The following is a 20,426-nucleotide window of genomic DNA, read 5'->3' as shown; positions in this document are numbered from 1 at the left end:
ACCACGTAAAATAATCGACATTAAATTTAAGAAATTCAATAAATCCAGATCTTAATTCGGGGTGCAGTCCTGTCCCCAGGTGGAATTTCCTCTCCACGAACTTTTCGAATAATGCGACTTGCTTAAGCTCTTCCACTGTAGAATTTTTACGTCCATCTCTTCTAGTACCTGGAAATACCTTGGCACCTGACAAGATCCCGATACCTCTTCTCCCCGGTTGACTTTGCTTTTCTCGGGAGCAGGTGCCGGTTCCTGTAATTGCTATGCTCCATGCCCTTTCCCTTTGCTACTGGAGACCGAAATTGCATTCAACTCTCTTGCCGCCAGTTGATCACCTTTTATTTGTTTAATTTCCTCGGGATTTGGGAATTTCAGCAATTGGTGTTACGTCGATGGTACAACCTTCATATCGTGCAACCATGGTCTTTCTAGGATAATGTTGTAGCCCATATCACCATCCACCACCTCAAAAATGGTCGTCTTCATCACCCCTTCAGCATTCGTGGGCGGCAGGATCTCTCCTCGGGTTGTCACACTTGCTAGGTTAAACCCGGCAAGGAGTTTTGTTGCCGGAATGATGCTTCTGGTGAGCTTGGCTTGCTCCAATACCCTTCATTGTATAATATTGGCCGAACTTCCTGGATCCACCAGAACACGTTTGATTTTAATATCTGATACATTTAAAGAGATTACCAATGCATCGTTGTATGGTAGCAACAATCCATCTACGTCCTCCTCCGTGAAAGTGATGTCATCTTCAGCGACTTCCCGGAGCCTCTTGATATGGTTTACTGACACCTTTGTCTTTTTTTCTACCGAGAATGTAACCCCATTAATCTCGTTTCCCCCAAAAATCAAGTTGATGGTCAAGCGCGGGGGATTTTCTCCTGTTTTTGAGGGCTCCATGTTGTCATGATTGCGATCGTAATTATTTTTAGCCTGGTCACTTAAAAATTCCCTGAGATGGCCATTTTTCAGTAGCGTCACCACCTCTTCGCGCAGATGCTGGCAGTTCCCGGTCTGGTGAGCATTCGTCATGTGATATTCGCACCAAAAATTAGGATCCCTCTGACTGTGATCAGATCTAATTGGATTTGGGAACCGTGCTTCTTTAATGTTCCTCATAGCCAACATCAACTCTACTACACTGACGTTGAGGTTATATTCTAAAAGTCTGGGGTAGGAAGAATCTCGAGAACCTGACGTTTCCTTGTCCTATAACGACTTCTTGTTCCGGTCGCGATCAGTTCTTCTATCGGTAACGAACCTGTCTGCCGACCCAATACTTCTGCCGCGTCTTTTGGCCCGTTCATAAGGCAAAAATCGGCTCCTCGAAGACTGTCTATGTGTGTCAAAATTGTCTTTTAATTTCTCTTTATTCTTCTCCCGACCCTTAACCGACGCCAGGAAACCGAGCTGATCATCCTCAATCCTTATCTTTGACCGGTACTGATTATGAACATCCGCCCAAGTTTTCGCTTGGAACTTGCGCAAGCTTTCTTTCAACTTCAGGGAATCATCGGAACTCCTCATATTCAAACCCTTGGTGAATGCTTCAGCTGCCCATTTATCCGGAATGGCCGGTAGGAACATCCTTTCCTTCTGGAACAGGGTTACAAACTCTCGCAGTAACTCAGACTCTTCTTGTGCAATCCTGAATATATCGACCTTTCGGGACTGTACCTTTCTGGCCCTGGCATGTGCCTTAATGAAAGAATCTACGAGCATCTCGAAGGAGTCTATAGAATGCTCAGGCAAAAGCGAATACCACGTCAAGGCTCCCTTCGTGAGAGTCTCTCCGAATTTCTTTAGCAAAAACGATTCAATCTCGTGGGGAGCTAAATCGTTCCCCTTCACCGTTGTTGTATAGGCGGTGATATGCTCCTGAAGATTTGAAGTTCCATCATATTTCGGCACGTCAGGCATTTTAAACCGCTTCGGAATCAATTCTGGTGCCGCGCTTGGTTTGTACGGCAATTGAGTGTACTTTTTTGAGTCCGGCCCTTTCAGCACTGGTGGTGCACCCAGAATTCGGTCCACGCGGGCGTTCATTTCCTTTATAAACTGTATGAATTTTTTTTGAAGGGATCACTCTCATTGTTGTGACCGGATCCGTCCCCCCTATCCCCATCGAAGTCGACCTCTCCCCTCAGAGTGTTGTTGTTGACCCTCTACATTGTTTGATTTGCGGGGGCATCGGGAGGAACTGGACCTAGTCCATTTGCGTTATTGGAAGAACCTGATAACGCATGCTTCAGCTCTATCATAACCTTATCATGTCGTGTGAGATGTACTAAAATGGCCTCTTGTTGCTCCTGTAAAACCCTTACCGCTTCGACGACGTGCTCTTCTTCAGCATCATCAGGAGTCGCCTCCCGAACATGTCGAGGGTACCGCCTGCTATAGACCGATGTTGCCTTGTTCCTCTCACTGCGGGTATCACTGATTGAATCCTCGTGGTAAGGCTGATTTCCTTCGGTCTCAAGATTGTGTGTGTTGTTAACACCATTATCTGCCATTTTCTATGATTTTTTTCTGAGAACAAATAATTAAACACGTTAGTAAAATAGGCAAGGACCAACTTAATTCCACAACTGTTTAAGCCTCACGGTGGGCGCCAAACTATTTACCCATAAAATAGTACTATTAATTTAATCCTGAAATATTAGATGAATTAGACAAAAATATAATACTTAGCCTTGAGATGAAGATAAAATAGCAGAAACAGTAAATCTGGGAGCAGGGCTTCCAGGGAGAATAGCAACGATATCAGTAAACAAGAAGATAAAATTAAATTAAGCTTTGAATAGAGTGTAACGTATGTTTGTTAGAAAATTCATATCCTTTATAATGATGATATAGCTCCCTATTTATAGCTGCACCTAAGGAATAAAGTCCTAGGATCAAGCTCCTTTTTAATGTCAATTATGAGGACCATTGAAAAATGTATAACGGCAGACAGTGAATGCCATATTTCTTATTACTGGCCGTGTACTTAATGTTATAGAATATTCCTCATTAAATGCTACCGAGAGGCAGACATTTATTTCGCCTTTACGAGTATCATTCTCTCCGGTAACAGACGGGATCGTTGCCTTCGGATTCAACTATTTCCTATCTTCGGCTCCATGTGTCACTTACTCATGCAATCATTTAATATAAACATCTTTTACACTATATAGATATACCAAAAGCATCTTCCACTCTTGAAATAAGGTGAATATAGTACTCTGATTTTTAGTCACATGAAATTATGTCTATTTGTAGATTGATCAATTTTTCGGAAAAGAAATCATCTATGTCTTTGGTCCTCAAAGAATTTGTTTTTTAAATCTTAGCTACTTTTCTTTCTTTTGCCTTTTCCCAACTAAATAGTGACATGCAAAATAAGAAACATCGATAATACTATGAAAATTTTACGCCTTATGTAATTTGTCAAAATCTTGTGAGTTTTTTATTTGGGACAGCAAAAATCTACTTTGCAATTTGTCTGAAATTCAGTTTTCATCCTCAAGCATCATCTCTTTCCCATAGATGGGGAGTTACTCCGTATACGGTCGAAATAGATTTTGGCCTTCGTACAATTGATCGAGGTCAAAACATAATGGATCAAAGAAAGACTTTGTAATATCGAGATGGGTTCTGAAGATGGTATGAACGAGCTTCAGATTTCAAGTATAGGTCAAACACCGAGTTCGAAGTCATTATCGAGCTCGGGTCCGAATCAAACTATGATGAGATGATTTCGAGCTTAAGGGGCAGAGGCCAACCGATACCGAGCCCGAATCATCACCTGATCCTGAGTCCACATCGAGCTCACAGACAAGAGCCGTTGCAAACACACTAAGGGAGAGAATATCGGCGGAAATTAGGGAAAAGCTGATTTATCATGGGTTCTCCACTATGTACTTTTAATTATATCTAAAGTAGGATCTTTCACTATAAAGAGGATGGCTACATTTCTGTAGAGGGCAGTTCTTTGGCTTACATTGTAAATTCAAGCACCATACACTCCAATATTGATGAGTTATTCTTTTAAGATTCATAAATTGATTCATCTTGCTTAATCCTAAAAATCATCTTCTTTTCAACCTTATTTATTTGGTATCCGTATTTGAGATTTCTATTTATCCTTACAATCTGTATTAAGCTATACTACATATCCTTAGAACTACGTACAAATTAAACTCTATCCGTTTTTCGAGTAAACAACTCCCAACTCGTTATAATAATTAGATGTGCATAATATTCTTATTTTCCCCTTGTTCTCGCTTGGAAGAATACGGGAAAATCTTCATTTGGAAGTTTGTGTCAAAATTTCCGAATTAATTCAAATGGCAATACCAATATTTAGTTTCATTAATTGAGTCATAGGCTACAGACTCTAATTCATATTAGGTGTGTGTAAATATAGTCCTATATGGAAAGTAGCAAAGAAAATGATTCTATTATAAGGTGTTGAACTTTTTGGAAAAAATCGTGCAGATTTGGCACAACGCTTCAATATCACACTATGTTAAAAATAGAGAAATTTTCATAAACTACTACTATTTAGAGTATAGTAACTATTGTTTGCCTAATCAAGAGTGCAATGATACAACATGTATCGACTGTATTTATTCGCGCAACGAATACAACAAAGGCGAAATACAGAAATACAAAAAAATAAAATGTTCTTATTGAGAGTCGAACTCAAGACCTCCTAGAATTTTTCTCTCAAAATTCCGCCGTCACTGTAGCAGCTACAGTGCCGTGAACAGTGCATGCGAGCTACTGTTAATCGCGGAAAGCTGAAGCTTTGAGCTTCAAATGGCCACAATGGCCGATGGCCATCCATCTTTGTCGGCTGATCAGCCCTTCCCCAGCGTTGCACAACAACATACAACAACAAACTCCAATCCAACCCCCGTATATTTCTCAAAGATTTTGAAACCAAATACGTTAAATCCTCCAGCGATGGCTACTGCTGCAAATTCAGTGCAACCCATTCCGATGCGACGGGCTACTTTCTTGAATGGTTATCCAGTTATTAGATTCACAGCGGCAGAAGTCGAACAAATGAATGTTATTGAGGGTCTTCAATATGCCGTCGTCGAAAAACTCTCATATGGATCTCCGGAGATTTATGAACTTCGCCGAATCATACCAACACAGTGTGGTATCAAAGGAGAGTGCAATATTGGATTTCTTAGAGATCTTCATGTGTTAAATAGATTAACTCTATGGCAAGACTTCCTTGATTTCACATTGAAGAGTACATACTACATCAAAGCCAAAGATAGGTACGAATACCAGTTGTGAACTCTTATTTACGATGCAAAATTTAAGGCGGGTGAAGAAACTTCGATGGTGATGGTGTGGATTTCTTTTCCGGGACTGCTTCCTACTTTTTATGTAAAGAAAACTATGTTTTCCTTAGCTACAGCTGTGGGGAGGCCCCTGTGTCTTGACGCGGCGACGATAAACAAAACTAGGCCGAGTTGCGCGAGAGTAAAAGTTCTAGTTGATTTATTGGTTGAGCTACCCAAGAGGATACGTCCGGACATCGATGATAAAGTTACTGGAGGGGTAAGAACAGAGTGGGTAAAGGTTCACTATGATATTTTGCCAAAATATTATAAGGAGTGTAAGCTTCAAGGCCACAATGAAATCGAATGTTGGCGATTGAACCCCGACCTAGTCGAAAGTCGAAGCAATGACAAGAGAGCTGCTTCTGATACATTTCACGATGTCACAACTGCAGTGGAAGACCAGGGGAAAACAAAAAAACATAATGCCCCTTTAATGATTCTCACGAGAGGAAAAGTTGTTGGGAATGTGACTAAAACTGGGCAAAAAATCGTGCCAGTTGAGAAGACTACTCAACAGGTGCAAACAGATAATAAATTTGCAATCATGGAGATGGATAACAGTGAAGATAATGAGAAGAATCAGATTGTTGTGGTAGAGGAAAATGCTCAGCAAAATGGAATTCATAATCCTAAGGAAAATGGGATTAGAAATCCTGCAGCACCTGGCAATGTGGCTGGTAATGGCAAGGAACTATGGAAAGAAGTTAGGGATAACCGTGGCAATAATGTTATTAATTAGAAGGAAACTCACAGAACTAATGGAAAAGAAATAATCTCAGTTAATCAAGGTGAAGAGAAACAGGTGCAAGTGGGAAATAAATTTGCAATATTGGAAGTTGAGGAAGTTGGGAATGAGGATGCTAATGTGATGCAGAAGCAGATTCAAAAATCTATTCCTAAAACTGTTGGAAATCTAAATCCAGCAGCTCCAGTGTTTAATCCTAACTCAGATAGGATTGTATCAACTAATAGTTGTACATATACTACTCCAAGTGAGAAAGAAAAGGTGACAGCTGCAGCAAAGGAATCAACTGCTCATTGGGTCCAAAGAGCTTTCAAATACAATGCAGTGGGAATTAACATATCATGCCAGGACATACCATTACAAGACACCTTGGTGGATAAGGAATTGGCCAAAACTCCCGACAATTGAACTGGGGGACCTAAGTTTCCTAAGGTGAATGAGAGAGTTCAATAGAGTGGAGTAAGGTTATGGTCTAACCAAATAGAGAAGGTTTCAGATGAAGGTGAAGCTCCAGATGGAGCACCGGTTGATGATGAACCAGCTGACGATGATCAAGAGGGAGAAGAGCAAAGTGTAAATAGTGATCCCATTGTTACAGCTAACAACAATACCGATATTAATACAAACAATGTTAATGAGGAGTCAAATATTCAGGAAGCAGGCAAGGATAAGCAAATTGCAACAAAGGGTAATGGAATTGATATGGAGAAGTTTGCAGGAAGAGGATCTGATGCTGTAGATCCAGGTGGAACAGGGGAGATTGCAGTATCTAAGAAAAGTACTATTGCTAACTTTATGGTACTTACAAATACTGGGAATGAGCAACTTCCTACTGTACAACCTGCAGATGCACCTAGTACTGCTCCATTCGAAACCACACAACTGAAGCTGCAGAAGAAAGGAGAGGATCAATCTGTGGTACCTAAACCTCACAATATAAATGCTATGACTCCACTGGGGGTAAGGATGCCAATGATGTAGATGAGAAAATTAACAGAATAGGCAACGATATGGATCAAGAGTCTACTGCCCAGAATTTTCAAAATGTAGCAAGGCAAGGTGATCTATTACCTAGGCATATGAAAAAGGCTAAATCAGCAGCAAAAGGAAGGAAAAAACAGCAGAAAGATAAGAACACTATGCACACAAGTGGTGTAAAAACAAGGAGGACTCTGACTAAATCAAACAATCAGTGATGGATGCTCTTATTTGGAACATAAGGTCAGTTAATACACAATAAGCATTTGAGAGGCTGATCAAAATGCATAGGCAGAATCATTATGAATTTATAGGATTAATGGAGCCAATGCAACAGGCTAAAAAACTGGAAAGGTATAGAAGAAAAATTGGATTTGCACAGGCAATTGCAAATGTGTCAAACAAGATTTGGGCTTTTATAGATGAGATATTTGATGTTACTATGATGTATAACATGGTGCAACAACTAATACTAAGTCTCGTTCATTCTTAAACACATGTATAAATGGTTCTTACTTTGGTATATGCTAAATGTGATGCCATCGAAAGAATAGAGTTGTGAGACTCAATGTATGTAATGGCAAGGGACATGACTGTGCCATTGTTTGTAGGTGGAGACTTTAATGTTATTTGGGATGAAGAAGAAAAATATGGTGGTTTTCCAGTGTCTTTGAATGAAACTGATGACTTTCGACACTGCATCAACACTTGCAACTTAGTTGATCTTGGCTTCAAAGGTAGTATTTTCACTTGGTGGAATGGGAGGGCAGAAGAAGACTGTATTTTCAAGATGTTAGATAGATGTTTATCAAATGTTGAATTTCAGCATACCTTCCCAGGAATTGAAGTTACACATTTGTCAAAGATAGGCTCAGACCACAGCCCTATGCAACTAAAGTGTGATATAGAGGTTCCTCTAGTGAAGAAACCTTTTAGATTTCTTAATTTATGGGTCGAGCATGAGTCATTTAAGGAAACTGTGAGAGAGAACTGGAAGGCAGATTTTAGTGCAAGCCTATTTGTCATGTTCAATTATAAGCTGAAGAAATTAAAAAAGGCACTGTTAGTGTGGAGTAGAGCAACCTATGGTGATATTTTTCAGAAAATTGCAAGCTTGGAAGAGGTAGTATTGGTTCATGAAGCACAATTTGAAACTAATCCTATCAAACTGAATAGAGAAATATTGCACAAAGTACAAGCAGATTTGATCAAATTTCTTGCCTTGGAGGAAAAATATTGGAAGCAGAAATCAGGTATGGCTTGGTTCAAAGATGGTGACAGGAACACCAATTTTTTTCATACTCAAGTCAAGCGTCGAAGAAAGAGGCTGCATCTCAAAAGGATTCAAAACAGTCAAGGTATTGGATAGAAGAAGATGAAGAGATTGCTATGGAAGCAGTTAACTTTTATAAAGAACAGTTCAAAGAAACCACAATGCCAACTTCATTTCACATTTTAGATCGAGTGCCAACACTGGTTGATATGGAGCAGAACTCAGAACTAATGAAGCAACCAACAAAAGATGAGGTAAAAAAATGCAGTGTTTGGTTTGAATAAAGATAGTGCAGGGGGACCGGATAGATACACAGGCAGAGTTTATTACTCATGTTGGGACATAATAAGGGATGATGTATTTGACATGGTGAGAGCATTTTTCAATGGCCATCAATTGCCAAAATGTGTGACTCACACTAACTTGGTCCTACTCCCAAAGAAAAAAGAGGTGACTACATTTTTTGATTTGAGGCCAATAAGTCTTAGCAACTATAGCAACAAACTGATATTGAGGGTGATACATGAGAGGCTAGTGGGACTACTGCCTAATATTATATCTGAAGAACATGTTGGCTTTGTGAAAGGGAGGAGCATTGTTGAAAATGTATTGCTCACACAGGAGATAATTACAGATATAAGACGTAGAACTAAAGCTGGACCAAATGTAGTTATGAAGCTCGATATGACTAAGGCATACGACAAATTATCTTGGCTTTTTCTTACTAAGGTGCTTAGGAAGATGGGCTTTGCAGAGAGATTCATTGGCATGGTTTTTGGCATTGTCTCAAATAACTGGTATTCTATTCTTATCAATAGCCAGGCTCATGCTTTTGTCAAATCATCGAGAGGAGTCAAATAAGGAGATCTATTATCGCCTACATTATTTATCCTAGCTGCTGAAGCACTGTCGAGGGGGTTAAATGCTCTACATTTGAACATCTACTTTTGTGGCTTTGGCCTACCTAAATGGAGTCCTAAAATAAATCATCTAGCCTTTGCAGATGACACTATTATTTTCTCTTCATCTGATGCTATTTCACTTCGATTACTTATGGAAGTGTTAGGAGCATATGAGGCTGCATCTGGACAGCTTGTGAATAAGAGCAAGTCAGCTGTTTATATGCATCACTTAACATATGTAGAGGTAGAAAATAAAGTGGAAAGGGTCACTGGTATCAAAAGGCAAGAATTTGCATTCATGTACTTAGGCTGTCCCATGTTTTACGGGAGGAAAAAGATGGATCATTATCAAAGTTTGATCACTAAAGTACTGGACAAATTACAACCATGGAAGGGGAAGTTGCTTTCTATAGGTGACAGAGCAGTCTTGATTGCTCATGTACTGCAAAGTATGCCCATACACCTGCTTTCAGCAGTCAATCCTCCCAACTATGTTATAAACAAGTTGCACAAAATACTTGCACAATACTTCTGGTGCAGTTCAGTAGGAGGCAGCAGCAGGCATTGGGCATCTTGGAACACATTATGTATGCCATATGCTAAAGGTGGAATTGGCTTCAGATCTTTGCACGATGTATCTAAGGCATTGTTCTGTAAACTATGGTGGAACTATAGATTCAAGCCAAGTTTGTGGAGCTATTTTATGAGCCAGAAATATTGTAAGAAAATGAACTCATTGATTGTGCCATGGAGGGGAGTGTCTCATGTATGGAGGAAGATGTTAGAGTGTAGGGATTTAACCGAGCATCAAATAAAATGGCATCTAAAGATGGGGTCATCACTGTTTTGGTATGATAACTGGACAGATCTAGGGGCATTGTACTTCATTGTTCCACAAGATTTTGGGATTGATGAGTCCATTCACAATGTATGGGATGTGGTTGAATAAGTTGGTTGGAATGTGAATAGATTGCTGGAGGATTTACCTAAGGAGTATGCTATGCATATTGTAAAAAACATCAAGCCACCTCCTGTAAATGAGGTACTTGATGTGCCTTATTGGATGTTGGAACCTCGAGGCTATTTCAGTGTTAGAACTGCATGGGAGTATGTGAGAAGAAGAGATGAACCAAGGGTAGCTTACAAGATGATTTGGGTGAAGGGGCTACCATTCAAAATTGCATTCTTCATGTGGAAAGTTTGAAAGGCAAAACTGCCTCTAGATGACTTCATGAAGAGGCTGGGTTACCTTATGCCCTCGAAATGCTGGTGTTGTACACAACCTAAGGAAGAAACTTTACAGCATTTATTCTTCAACTCAGAGACTGCTAGAGATGTGTGGAGATATTTCCTCTCGAGGGCAGGTATTGATGTACAGGGATTGATAATGCATCATGCTATCACCAAATATTGGACTGCCAAAGTGTGTGATATACTCAAACCAATTATGCAGGCTTTGCCTTCCTATGTAGTATGTGAATTATGGAAGAAAAGGAATAGTATGAAATGTGGTGATGTTGTCTCAACCAGTCGTGTGATATATCAAGTTTCATCGACACTTCAAGCACTTGTAAAAGTAAGGAAACCAGGAGTGCATAATGTCCCTCACAAATGGCACGAACTATTAGCAATTATGGAGAACTATACACCTAGATTAAAGGTTAGCAAAGTAATTTGAGAATTACCAGGAGAAGGCTGGATTAAAGTGAACACAGATGGTGCCTCGAGGGGGAATCCTGGCAGGAGTGCAATTGGATATTGTGTAAGGGATGAATATAGAGACATTGTGTTTGCAGCAGGGAAGGAAATAAATGAAACAACAAACACTGAAGCAGAGGCAGAGGCTATTGTACAAGCACTGAAATTCTGTAGAATGCAGCAGTACTCCCAAGTGTGTGTCCAAACTGACTCGATGGTTATGAAGAAAATTTTAGAGGGATCGTGGAAGCCACCTTAGAATATAGCAGACCAGATTGAGGAAATTATGCAGATATTGAATGGAGGCAATTATGTGGTGTCACACATTTTTAGAGAAGGGAACAAATTGGTTGATCATCTTGCCAATTATGCAGTAGATCATGGGAATATTGAATGTCAAGAATTTTTGCAATTAGATACCCAAGGGAGGAGAATAGTGAATGAAGATAAGTTACAATGTCCATACTTGAGGGTAAAGGTTGCCAAGAACTAAGGAGCAAGGAGATAAAGAAGTGTAGGGGACATGAGCGTGCATTGGACCAATAAGTTCGAATCCCTAGGGGGAGAACATGTTGAGATCAATTTTCACTAACTTTGTTTTCTTTTTTGCAGGAAAAGTTACTGTTCTCATGCCTTATCATATTATACGATTTCATTGGGTGGTATTAGCACCTAGTGCTTATTCCCTTGAAGGAGTTATTATAGTAAGCACAAGCATGAAGTCCAAAGTACTACATAGGTGGTTCGTGGACATCAGAAGACTCTATACCTTCATGCACCAAAGGTCAGTCACAAAGATGGTACAACTATTAGAGGAAATCAAGGCAGAGTTCATCATGACACACACAAAAGGAATGCACCAAGGTTGGAACGCAGGAGTATGCTGTCCAGAAATATGCAGCATTTGTTGTTGAAAATGGAACCAAAGGGAATACTATGGAACAATTCAATATAATACATGGCATCAACAGTTCAAACAAGGAGCCAGACAAAATTACACAGGAATTGTCATATATGTTTCACTGCAGAGAAGTTGGAATATGTTGGAGATCAAACAAGCAATCACCATGATCAAACTTTTAGGGGGGAGAATATGGTGATAAATGTTTTCACTAATGTTGTGTTCTTTCTTGCAGGAATCGTTACTGTGGCCATGCACTATTCTTTGAACAACCCCCAGTTGGTGGTATTAGTACTAATTACTCATTCCACTGGGAGGGGGGGAGCAAAGGTAGGCACAAGCATGACATTGAAGATTCAAAGGAATGTGCAAGGTGATCTTGGTAATTTGACGATTTTGAGGCAGGGCAATCTCCATGCTCTCCACAAGCCAATGAATGGAATCACCATCGCAAACAGTGATCCTAAATATGTATATAAGGGAGGGAACAAAAGAAAATATTCAACACTACCCAGTCTCTTGTGGCCGAGACAGTGTAGATTAAGTCATTATACAGGTCGTATGATTTGGATTTCCAAGGACCCCTATACAAAACATCATCTTTGATATGCAAGGAAGATGGGACAAGAGAGGACACACACATGAGGGTGCCAATTGTAATAAAAATCTGGGCAAAAGGTAGCATAGGAACAACACTACTAAGACAGTGCATGCTCACACATGCTCCTAAGTGCTGGACATTACTGTTAAGCATACATCACTTAGTTCATCTCGTGATCAGTGGGAAGGAAACCAACAACTATGGAAAACAACACAAACCAACTGGAAAAACTGTCGAGGTTGTGTGTCTACGCGACAACGTTATGCACATTTTTTTGGATGTAACTCTGGATCTTATGAATGCATCTGGGACCCAAATTAAGATAGAGTTCATTCACGTAAGAGCTAAACACAAGGTACACGGAGGTAGGACAATAATTATCACTATGGGGCCTCACGAATATGGGGGTAACAACGTCTTGCTCGAACACCACTGGACAAAAGAGCAACTGTCTCGTGCAGGTGGCAGAGGCATTTCCAGCAATGCATACGAGGAAATGACGACGCCACAACCAAACAACAAGTACGTACCAATTGAAATGCTGAAGAATGGGCCATGTACAATTGAAATGCTGCAAATTGACAATGGCTATGTACAAAGTAGTGAAACGCTACTAATGGACTTCATAATTGATGGCCTACCTTGGCTAGTTATTAAACTACATTTTCTTCTTGTACTTAACATACAACATGTACTATCGTCATCGAGAATTAAGATCGATTCCGATAATAGGGGCTATGTAATTGTCAATTTTTATTTCTTCCATTTTTTAACGCATCACGGATTTTGTTTTTCTTCTTTTGTTGATATATATAAAAATAGCCCTAGGCACTATGCCTAGCGGATTGCCACAAAAAAAAAAAATCAAGACCTCCACTAGGTAGGAGAGCACTCTAACCGACTAAGCTATGAGAGCTCATTGCCCTCTTATTTCATGAATTTACTATAAAATTTAAATATAGCTACAAATGATAAATTTGCTAAAAGTATAGCTACAAATGATAAATACAATATAAATTTTTGTTGTGTCGCGTAATTTTTCCTTAAAAATATCTTTAACTGATTGTGGCCAACAATTTATTCTCACTTACATGCAATTATTCATGCATATGCATCTCCACTATTCGTTTCCTTTTACTTGTCATTTTTTATTTTTTGCACACTATTTAAGAAAATATTAATTAAAACGATAATTTAAACTTAATTACCCTTATTTATTTATTTATTTATTTTTATATCAATTTATTACTACTTCTTTCTTTTACTACAGTAATCTCCCTCCACAATTTATTAGAGTAAGATTAAAATTAGAAAAGGAAATCTGTCCTCTCTTTTTTTATTTTAAATGACAAGTATCGAGGACAATTTTTGTGAACTTGACAAGTAAAATGTAGAGAGTATACAATAATAGGCATGTCGATCCGTTCTTCAAATTGACCCTCTTTGTTATTTAATCGTCTAATTAATTCATTGTCAAGTGGATTAAGCCTGTTATATTAAAAGTCAAACTCAATATTGATGGAAACTGTATACATAGACAAATGTGAAGGAGGAGTAATCAGAGATAGTAAAGGGATCACTATATTTGCCTACTCTATTCCCTTAATTCGGTCCTGGCACAGCAACATGGCAGAGGCTGCAACCATGCACTTTGGTCTCAAGTGGTGCTCTAGCAGAGGCTGTATATGATTCCGTAAGAAATTAATTACTAAATGCAATTAGGACATTGAAAACCCTCTTGGAGGATAAAACATATACGTCAGGGAGATTGACCAATTAGTCAAAGGGCATGGACTCATCATCAATCATTACTATAGATAGAGTCCATGTCTTCAACTCGTTTTGTGAACTCCCCAATCAAGTTAAAGGACTTGTAAACATGGATAGATGGAACTTACTAGATTTTAGTGTTATAACCAAATTACTTTAAAGATAAAATCCTTTATCTTTTACCCAAGAACTATCATGTCAAATCATCGAGATATATAACTAGATGCGGAAGCGTACCTGAATCCATAGGAATGAATGAAACAGCTCATCTTGCGGTCATTGGTCTTCCAAATCAAGATATAGGAATTGCACATAAGACGACTCTCTCTCTTTTCCACCGATGGGATATTAGAAAAGAACGCTACATCTGATTTGGAGACCATAACCCTATTTATAGATGCACACAATTTACGTAATTCTAATTTAGCCTATTATTACATTAGAAACTACATCCGGGTATTTACACATAAGACCCCATACTTTAGGAGGTGTCTTATAGACCCATTTAACTTTAAACCTTAACAGATCACTTTTAATTTGGGTCAACTTATATTAATAGCAACCAATATATAATTATTCTTAATACAAAATATATGTTCATGCCCATAAATTCTTACAATCTCCCACTTGGACGACGCACATATATGTATATATAAATTTATAATTGTATGCCACTTTATGAGCCCAAAATATTTGCTATCATAAACCAAAGTATCTCCAAACAATGTCGTCCATCAATCATACCAATATTGGACCAATGCGGCTTTTGTTATATTTTTCATAACTAAACCTTCCTTAATCACGAATACCAACATAACCAAATGATATAGATCAATTATGAATGTGTAGCATGGAAATTACATGCAATGTGATCTAAGCATGCTTATTTCCAACTGGCTAACTGAAAAGCCAAGTCAGAGTGAAAAATAAACTAAGTACTTTATTTCTGCAGAAATAACCTCAAATATCCTTAAACTGAAATCATTACCTGAAACCTTAAACTGAATCCAAATTGTGTCCATAAAGAGCATTTAAGAGGTTACAAACTCACACTGAAATTAAATATCTTTAAATGACATGACACCCATATGAGCAATATGCTCATGAAAACCTTGGGTGGTAGTCCCTTAGTAACTGGATCCACAACCATGGAGTTTGTACCAATATGCTCTATAGACACCTAACTACTCTAAACTCTTTCTTTAACAACCATGAAATTTATGTCAATATGCTTTGACTTTTACTGAACTCCTATTGTTATTGGAATATAAGGCTGCTAACTTATTGTCATAAATTAACTCAAGTATGTGTCACGACGCCAATTTTCCTCCGTAGGATATCGTGATGGTACCTAGTCTCCACGACTAGGTAAGCCTAACAAATAATAATAACTGAACAGATAAAAATTTACAAGTTACTGAAATCAACTGAATAATAGATAAAAACCTTCTGAAAACAGAATCTCACAATACACACCCCAAAATCGGTGGAACTGAGTCATAAGCTATACAGAATAAAACTAGAGTACTACTACATCACTATCCGAAAGAAAATGCAACATAAAGTATAATAGGGAAGGTGACTCCGAGGCCTGCGGACGGGACCAGGTATACCTTGAAGTCTCCCAAACAGCAGCTACAACAATCCTATAATGACCATCACGAGCAGGTGTACCTGGATCTGCACAAAAAAATAAGCAAAAGCATAGTATGAGTACACTACAACGGTACCCAGTAAGTATCGAGCCTAACCTCAGTAGAGTAGTTACGAGGCCAGGTCAAGACACCTACTAGGATATAAAATATATAGTATAAATTTGTAATACGGATGTGTAATGGAAAGTGAAGAAATAACTGATACGGAAAGATAATAGCAAGGGCTAGTACCGGGAACCAACAACAGAAACAACACAAAAGAAGCAACTAATGTGCCATAATGATCATGTACGGACAACAACTGCTAGAACAAATAAGGAATGACACAACAAGATATATTTTTCACCAAAAACACCTTGCAACATGAAACGAATAGCAAGAATCACAATGAGGTACCGCCTCGTGTATAATGAAATCAAACCGAGGTACCGCCTTGTATTCACTTTTCTCAATTTCAATCACAATCTTTTCTTATACCACCGCGTGAGCCTTACATTTGAAAATATATTTTGAAAACAGTTTTTCCGAAATAGCTACACACACTTTAGCCCACCTTATGACGTCGCGTGGCTTCACGTAGTTCCCCTACAAGCAACACACACATAAGTCCCACCTTATGCCGCCGCATGCATATCAACCCAAGCCTTATATTGCCGCATGCGCCTCAATATCATATCACAATAACAATTCGCACCACAAGTGCTCATATACCACAACTTGCCAACAACAATATCAATGTTTCCACAACCATAACCCATGGCTCCATCACAACGTATACAACAATATCCACAAAAATAATGTATGAAAAATTTTCAATAAGATAGATGTTTCAACAATAGCCAACATCGCTTTAACGTATTAACGACTTTCACAACTTCAACTCCAAATAACTCAACAATGAGTCTCAAATATTAGAAATCAACAAAGTAAAGGAATAACATGAACAATTACTTAAAGTAATGAAAACCAATAAGGAAAGAGATAACACGAATAATAAATTCAGACAATGATAATTAACAATGAAGAGATAGCATGTAACAAATAAAGGAGGCAACAAGTTCAACTAAAGCATGGGAGCAATTTAGCAAGTAGGATGTGGAACAAGTACTAAACAAGTCAACTAAGGCATGTAAGGATAGTCGAACACAATCAAGAATAAATTGACAATGAGAATTTAGAACATGATATGGTATTTCAATTAGAGCATGGAAATAGTCTAAGTAGCCTAAACCGGTCAAATACTACGTACAACCCGTGTATCCACTCATCACCTTGCGTACACAGATTTCACTTAGTACAATTGAATCAAACAATACCAATCCTAAGGGGTAATTCCCCTACACGAAGTTACACAAGACACTTACCTCAACTAGAGCAATTCAACACTTGGAAATAGCTTTTCCCTTAAAATTCGCCTCCACACGGCTTAAATCTAACCAAAAGCGACTTAATATCATCAAAAGAATGCTAGGAAATTCAATTGCAATAGATAAAGTTAAGATCTTTACACTTTTTCCAAAAAGTCAACTCGGGGCTTGCCTGGTCAAAACTCGGGTCCAGTGGTAGATTCCGTCTACCCATGACCCCACGGGTACATATATGTGATTAGTTTCAACATCCGAGTCCAAATCGACTCTCAAAACTCTATTTCTTTTTTTTTTCCAAAAATTTGACAAAGTTTCACAAATTTCTACTTTGATTCACATTATTGTGATGTTATAATCCAAGATATGTTGTGGAATATGATTAGGATTAGATTAGAATCACTTACCCAAGGTTTGTAGGTTAAAATCACCTTTAAAAATCGCCTCCTACCGAGTCTAGGGTTCAAAAATGTGAGAATGAGTTCAAAAATCCCGTCTCCCATTCCTTTAACCAGCTGCAGATGTTGTATTTGCGACACAGGGTTCGCATTTGCGAACCTTGGCAATTGCAGACTAGGGGCTCGCATTTGCGACCCTGACAGACTCAACATATATATCAAAATTGCGATAAAGCCTTCGCAATTACGAACTGGGGAAACAAAGCAAAAAAGGACAATTGTTTGCATTTGCGAACGCTATACAATTCCTACTATCTTCGCAAATGCAAAGGTGAGGTCGCATTTGCGACAATTCGCCATCCCTTGTCGCCTTCGCAAATGCGAGCCTGGTGTTCACATTTGCAACACCAAAGCACCTAACATCAGTTTTCTGTAGTTTTTAATCAAAACCTCTTCGGATCATGCCTGAAACCTATCCGATCCCTCAGGGCTCCAAACCAAACATCCACACAAAACATCATACGAACTCGCTCATGCGATCAAAATAGAAAATAACATGTAAAACTATGAATCAAACACTAAAACGCATGATTTTTAATGAAATTTTCAAGAACTTCTAGAACTACAACTAAGCGTCCGAAACCTATCAAATCAACTCCAAACGACACCAAATTTTGCAGATAAGTTCTAAACGCCATAACAGACCTACTCCAAGTCCCAAAATAAAATTCCGAGCTCGATAGATAAAAGTCAACCTACGGTTAAACTTTTCAACTTTAAATTGCCAAATTTCGGCAAATCAACACAAATCAACCTACGAACTTCAAAAATCAATTTCGGGCATATGCCCAAGTCCGAAATCACGATACAAAGCTATCAGAGTCATAAAACACAGTTTCAGGATCATTTTCACAAAAGTCAAAGTTTGGTCAGCATTTTAAAATTTAAACTTCTAAATCAAGAATCAAGGGTCCAAATCAACCCAAAAGCTTCCCGGAACGAAACTAATCAACCCCGCAAGTCATAAAAGCATAAACACACACGTGTGATACAATAAAAGGGGGGTAACAGGGCGCAATAACATAAAACGACTGATCAGGTTGTTACATTCTCCCTCTCTTAAAACAAACATTTGTCCTCGAACGTGCATAAGGACATACTTGAAGTGGTGAATAGATGAGGATAACAACTTCGCATGTCGTGATCGGTCTCCTAGGTCGCCTCCTCGATCGGATGACCCCTCCATTCAACCTTCACTGAAGCAATATCCTTTGATCTAAACTTCTGGACCTAACGGTCCAAGATAGTCACAAGCTCCTCAATGTAAGTCAAATCCTCATCCAACTGGACTGTGCTGAAGTCTAGAACATGAGACGGAGCACCATAATACTTCTGGAGCATAGAGACATGGAACAACGGATGAACCGCAGATAAACTAGGTGGCAAGGCAAGCTTGTAGGCCACCTCTCCAATCCTCTCAAGGATCTCAAAAGGTCTGATATATCTAGGGCTTAACTTGCCCTTCCTCCCGAACCTCATCACACCCTTCATGGGTGAAACTCGGAGCAAGAATCGCTCTCCAACCATGAATGAAACATCGCGAACCCTCCGATCTGCATAGATCTTCTGTCTAGATTGGGCTGTATGAACCCGATCCTGGATCATCTTGGCTTTCTCCAAAGCATCTCGAACCAGATACTGCCTAATAACTTAGCCCCTCCCGGCTCAAACCATCCAACTAGAGAACGACACCGTCTCCTATATAGAGCCTCATACAGAGCCATCTGAATACTCGACTGGTAGCTGTTGTTGTAGGCAAACTCCGTAAGTGGCAAAAACTGATCCCAAGCACCCCCGAAATCCATAACACACGCGCGAAGCATATCCTCCAATATTTGAATAGTGCGCTTGGACTGTCTGTCCATCTAAGGATGAAATGCTATACTCAACTCAACCCGTGTGCTTAGCTCACACTGTACAACCTTCCAGAAACCTGAGCCAGCTGCTTTAAAGAATTGGTACGCCGTGGTACGCCATGAAGTCGGACAATCTCGCAGATATAAACTTGAGCTAGCTGCTCTAAAGAATAGGTAGTCACTAATGGAATGAAATGAGCCGACTTGGTCAACCTGTCCATAATCACCCTTACCGCATCAAACTTCCTCTGAGTCCGTGGGAGCCCAACAACAAAGTCCATAGTGACGCGCTCCCATTTCCACTCAGGAATCTCACGCCGCTGAAGCAAACCACCCAGTTGCTGATGCTCATACTTCACCTACTGACAATTTAGTCACCGAGCTACATACTCCACTATGTCCTTCTTCATCCTCCTCCACCAATAGTGCTACCTCAAGTCCTGATACCTCTTAGCGGCACTCGGATGGATGGAGTACCGCATATTGTGGGCCTCCTGAAGAATTAACTCACGCAAACCATCTATATTGGGCACACAAAGTCGGCCATGCATCCGTAACACACTATCATCCCTAATAGTAACCTCCTTGGCATCGCCATGCTGAACCGTGTCTTTGAGGACAAGCAGAAGGGGGTCGTCATACTGATACTCTATGATATGATCATATAGAGAAAACGAGAAGCCACGTAGGAAAGAACTCGACTGGGCTCCAAAATATCCAATCTAATAAACTGGTTGGCTAAGGCCTGAACCTCCAATGCTAATGGCCTCTCTGCCACCGATAGATATGCTAAACTACCCAAACTCTACGCCTTTTGACACAAGGAACCGGACACAATATTGGCCTTCCCGGGATGATATAGAATGGTAATATC

At 39.4% G+C, this 20,426-nt stretch overlaps 2 protein-coding genes across 2 annotated transcripts; one reads left to right on the top strand and one right to left on the bottom strand.

The window, feature by feature from the left end:
* Positions 1–612: 612 nt before the first annotated feature.
* On the bottom strand, positions 613–1,728 carry LOC107802383 (uncharacterized). The gene is made up of 2 exons (XM_016625869.2): positions 1,268–1,728; positions 613–1,174 (listed from the first exon to the last, which is right to left on the bottom strand). The coding sequence occupies exons 1-2, from the start codon at positions 1,726–1,728 to the stop codon at positions 613–615; spliced, it is 1,023 nt and encodes a 340-aa protein (XP_016481355.2).
* Positions 1,729–7,651: 5,923 nt separating this feature from the next.
* LOC142177156 (uncharacterized) lies at positions 7,652–9,208 on the top strand. Its single transcript, XM_075245623.1, has 3 exons — positions 7,652–8,327; positions 8,387–8,601; positions 8,789–9,208. The coding sequence occupies exons 1-3, from the start codon at positions 7,652–7,654 to the stop codon at positions 9,206–9,208; spliced, it is 1,311 nt and encodes a 436-aa protein (XP_075101724.1).
* The last annotated feature ends 11,218 nt before the right edge of the window (positions 9,209–20,426 follow it).

This window comes from Nicotiana tabacum, chromosome 23 (assembly GCF_000715075.1).
Source record: "Nicotiana tabacum cultivar K326 chromosome 23, ASM71507v2, whole genome shotgun sequence".
NCBI lineage: Eukaryota > Viridiplantae > Streptophyta > Magnoliopsida > Solanales > Solanaceae > Nicotiana > Nicotiana tabacum.
The sequence above is the reverse complement of the archived record's forward strand: the minus strand, read 5'-3'. Positions and strand labels throughout refer to the sequence as shown.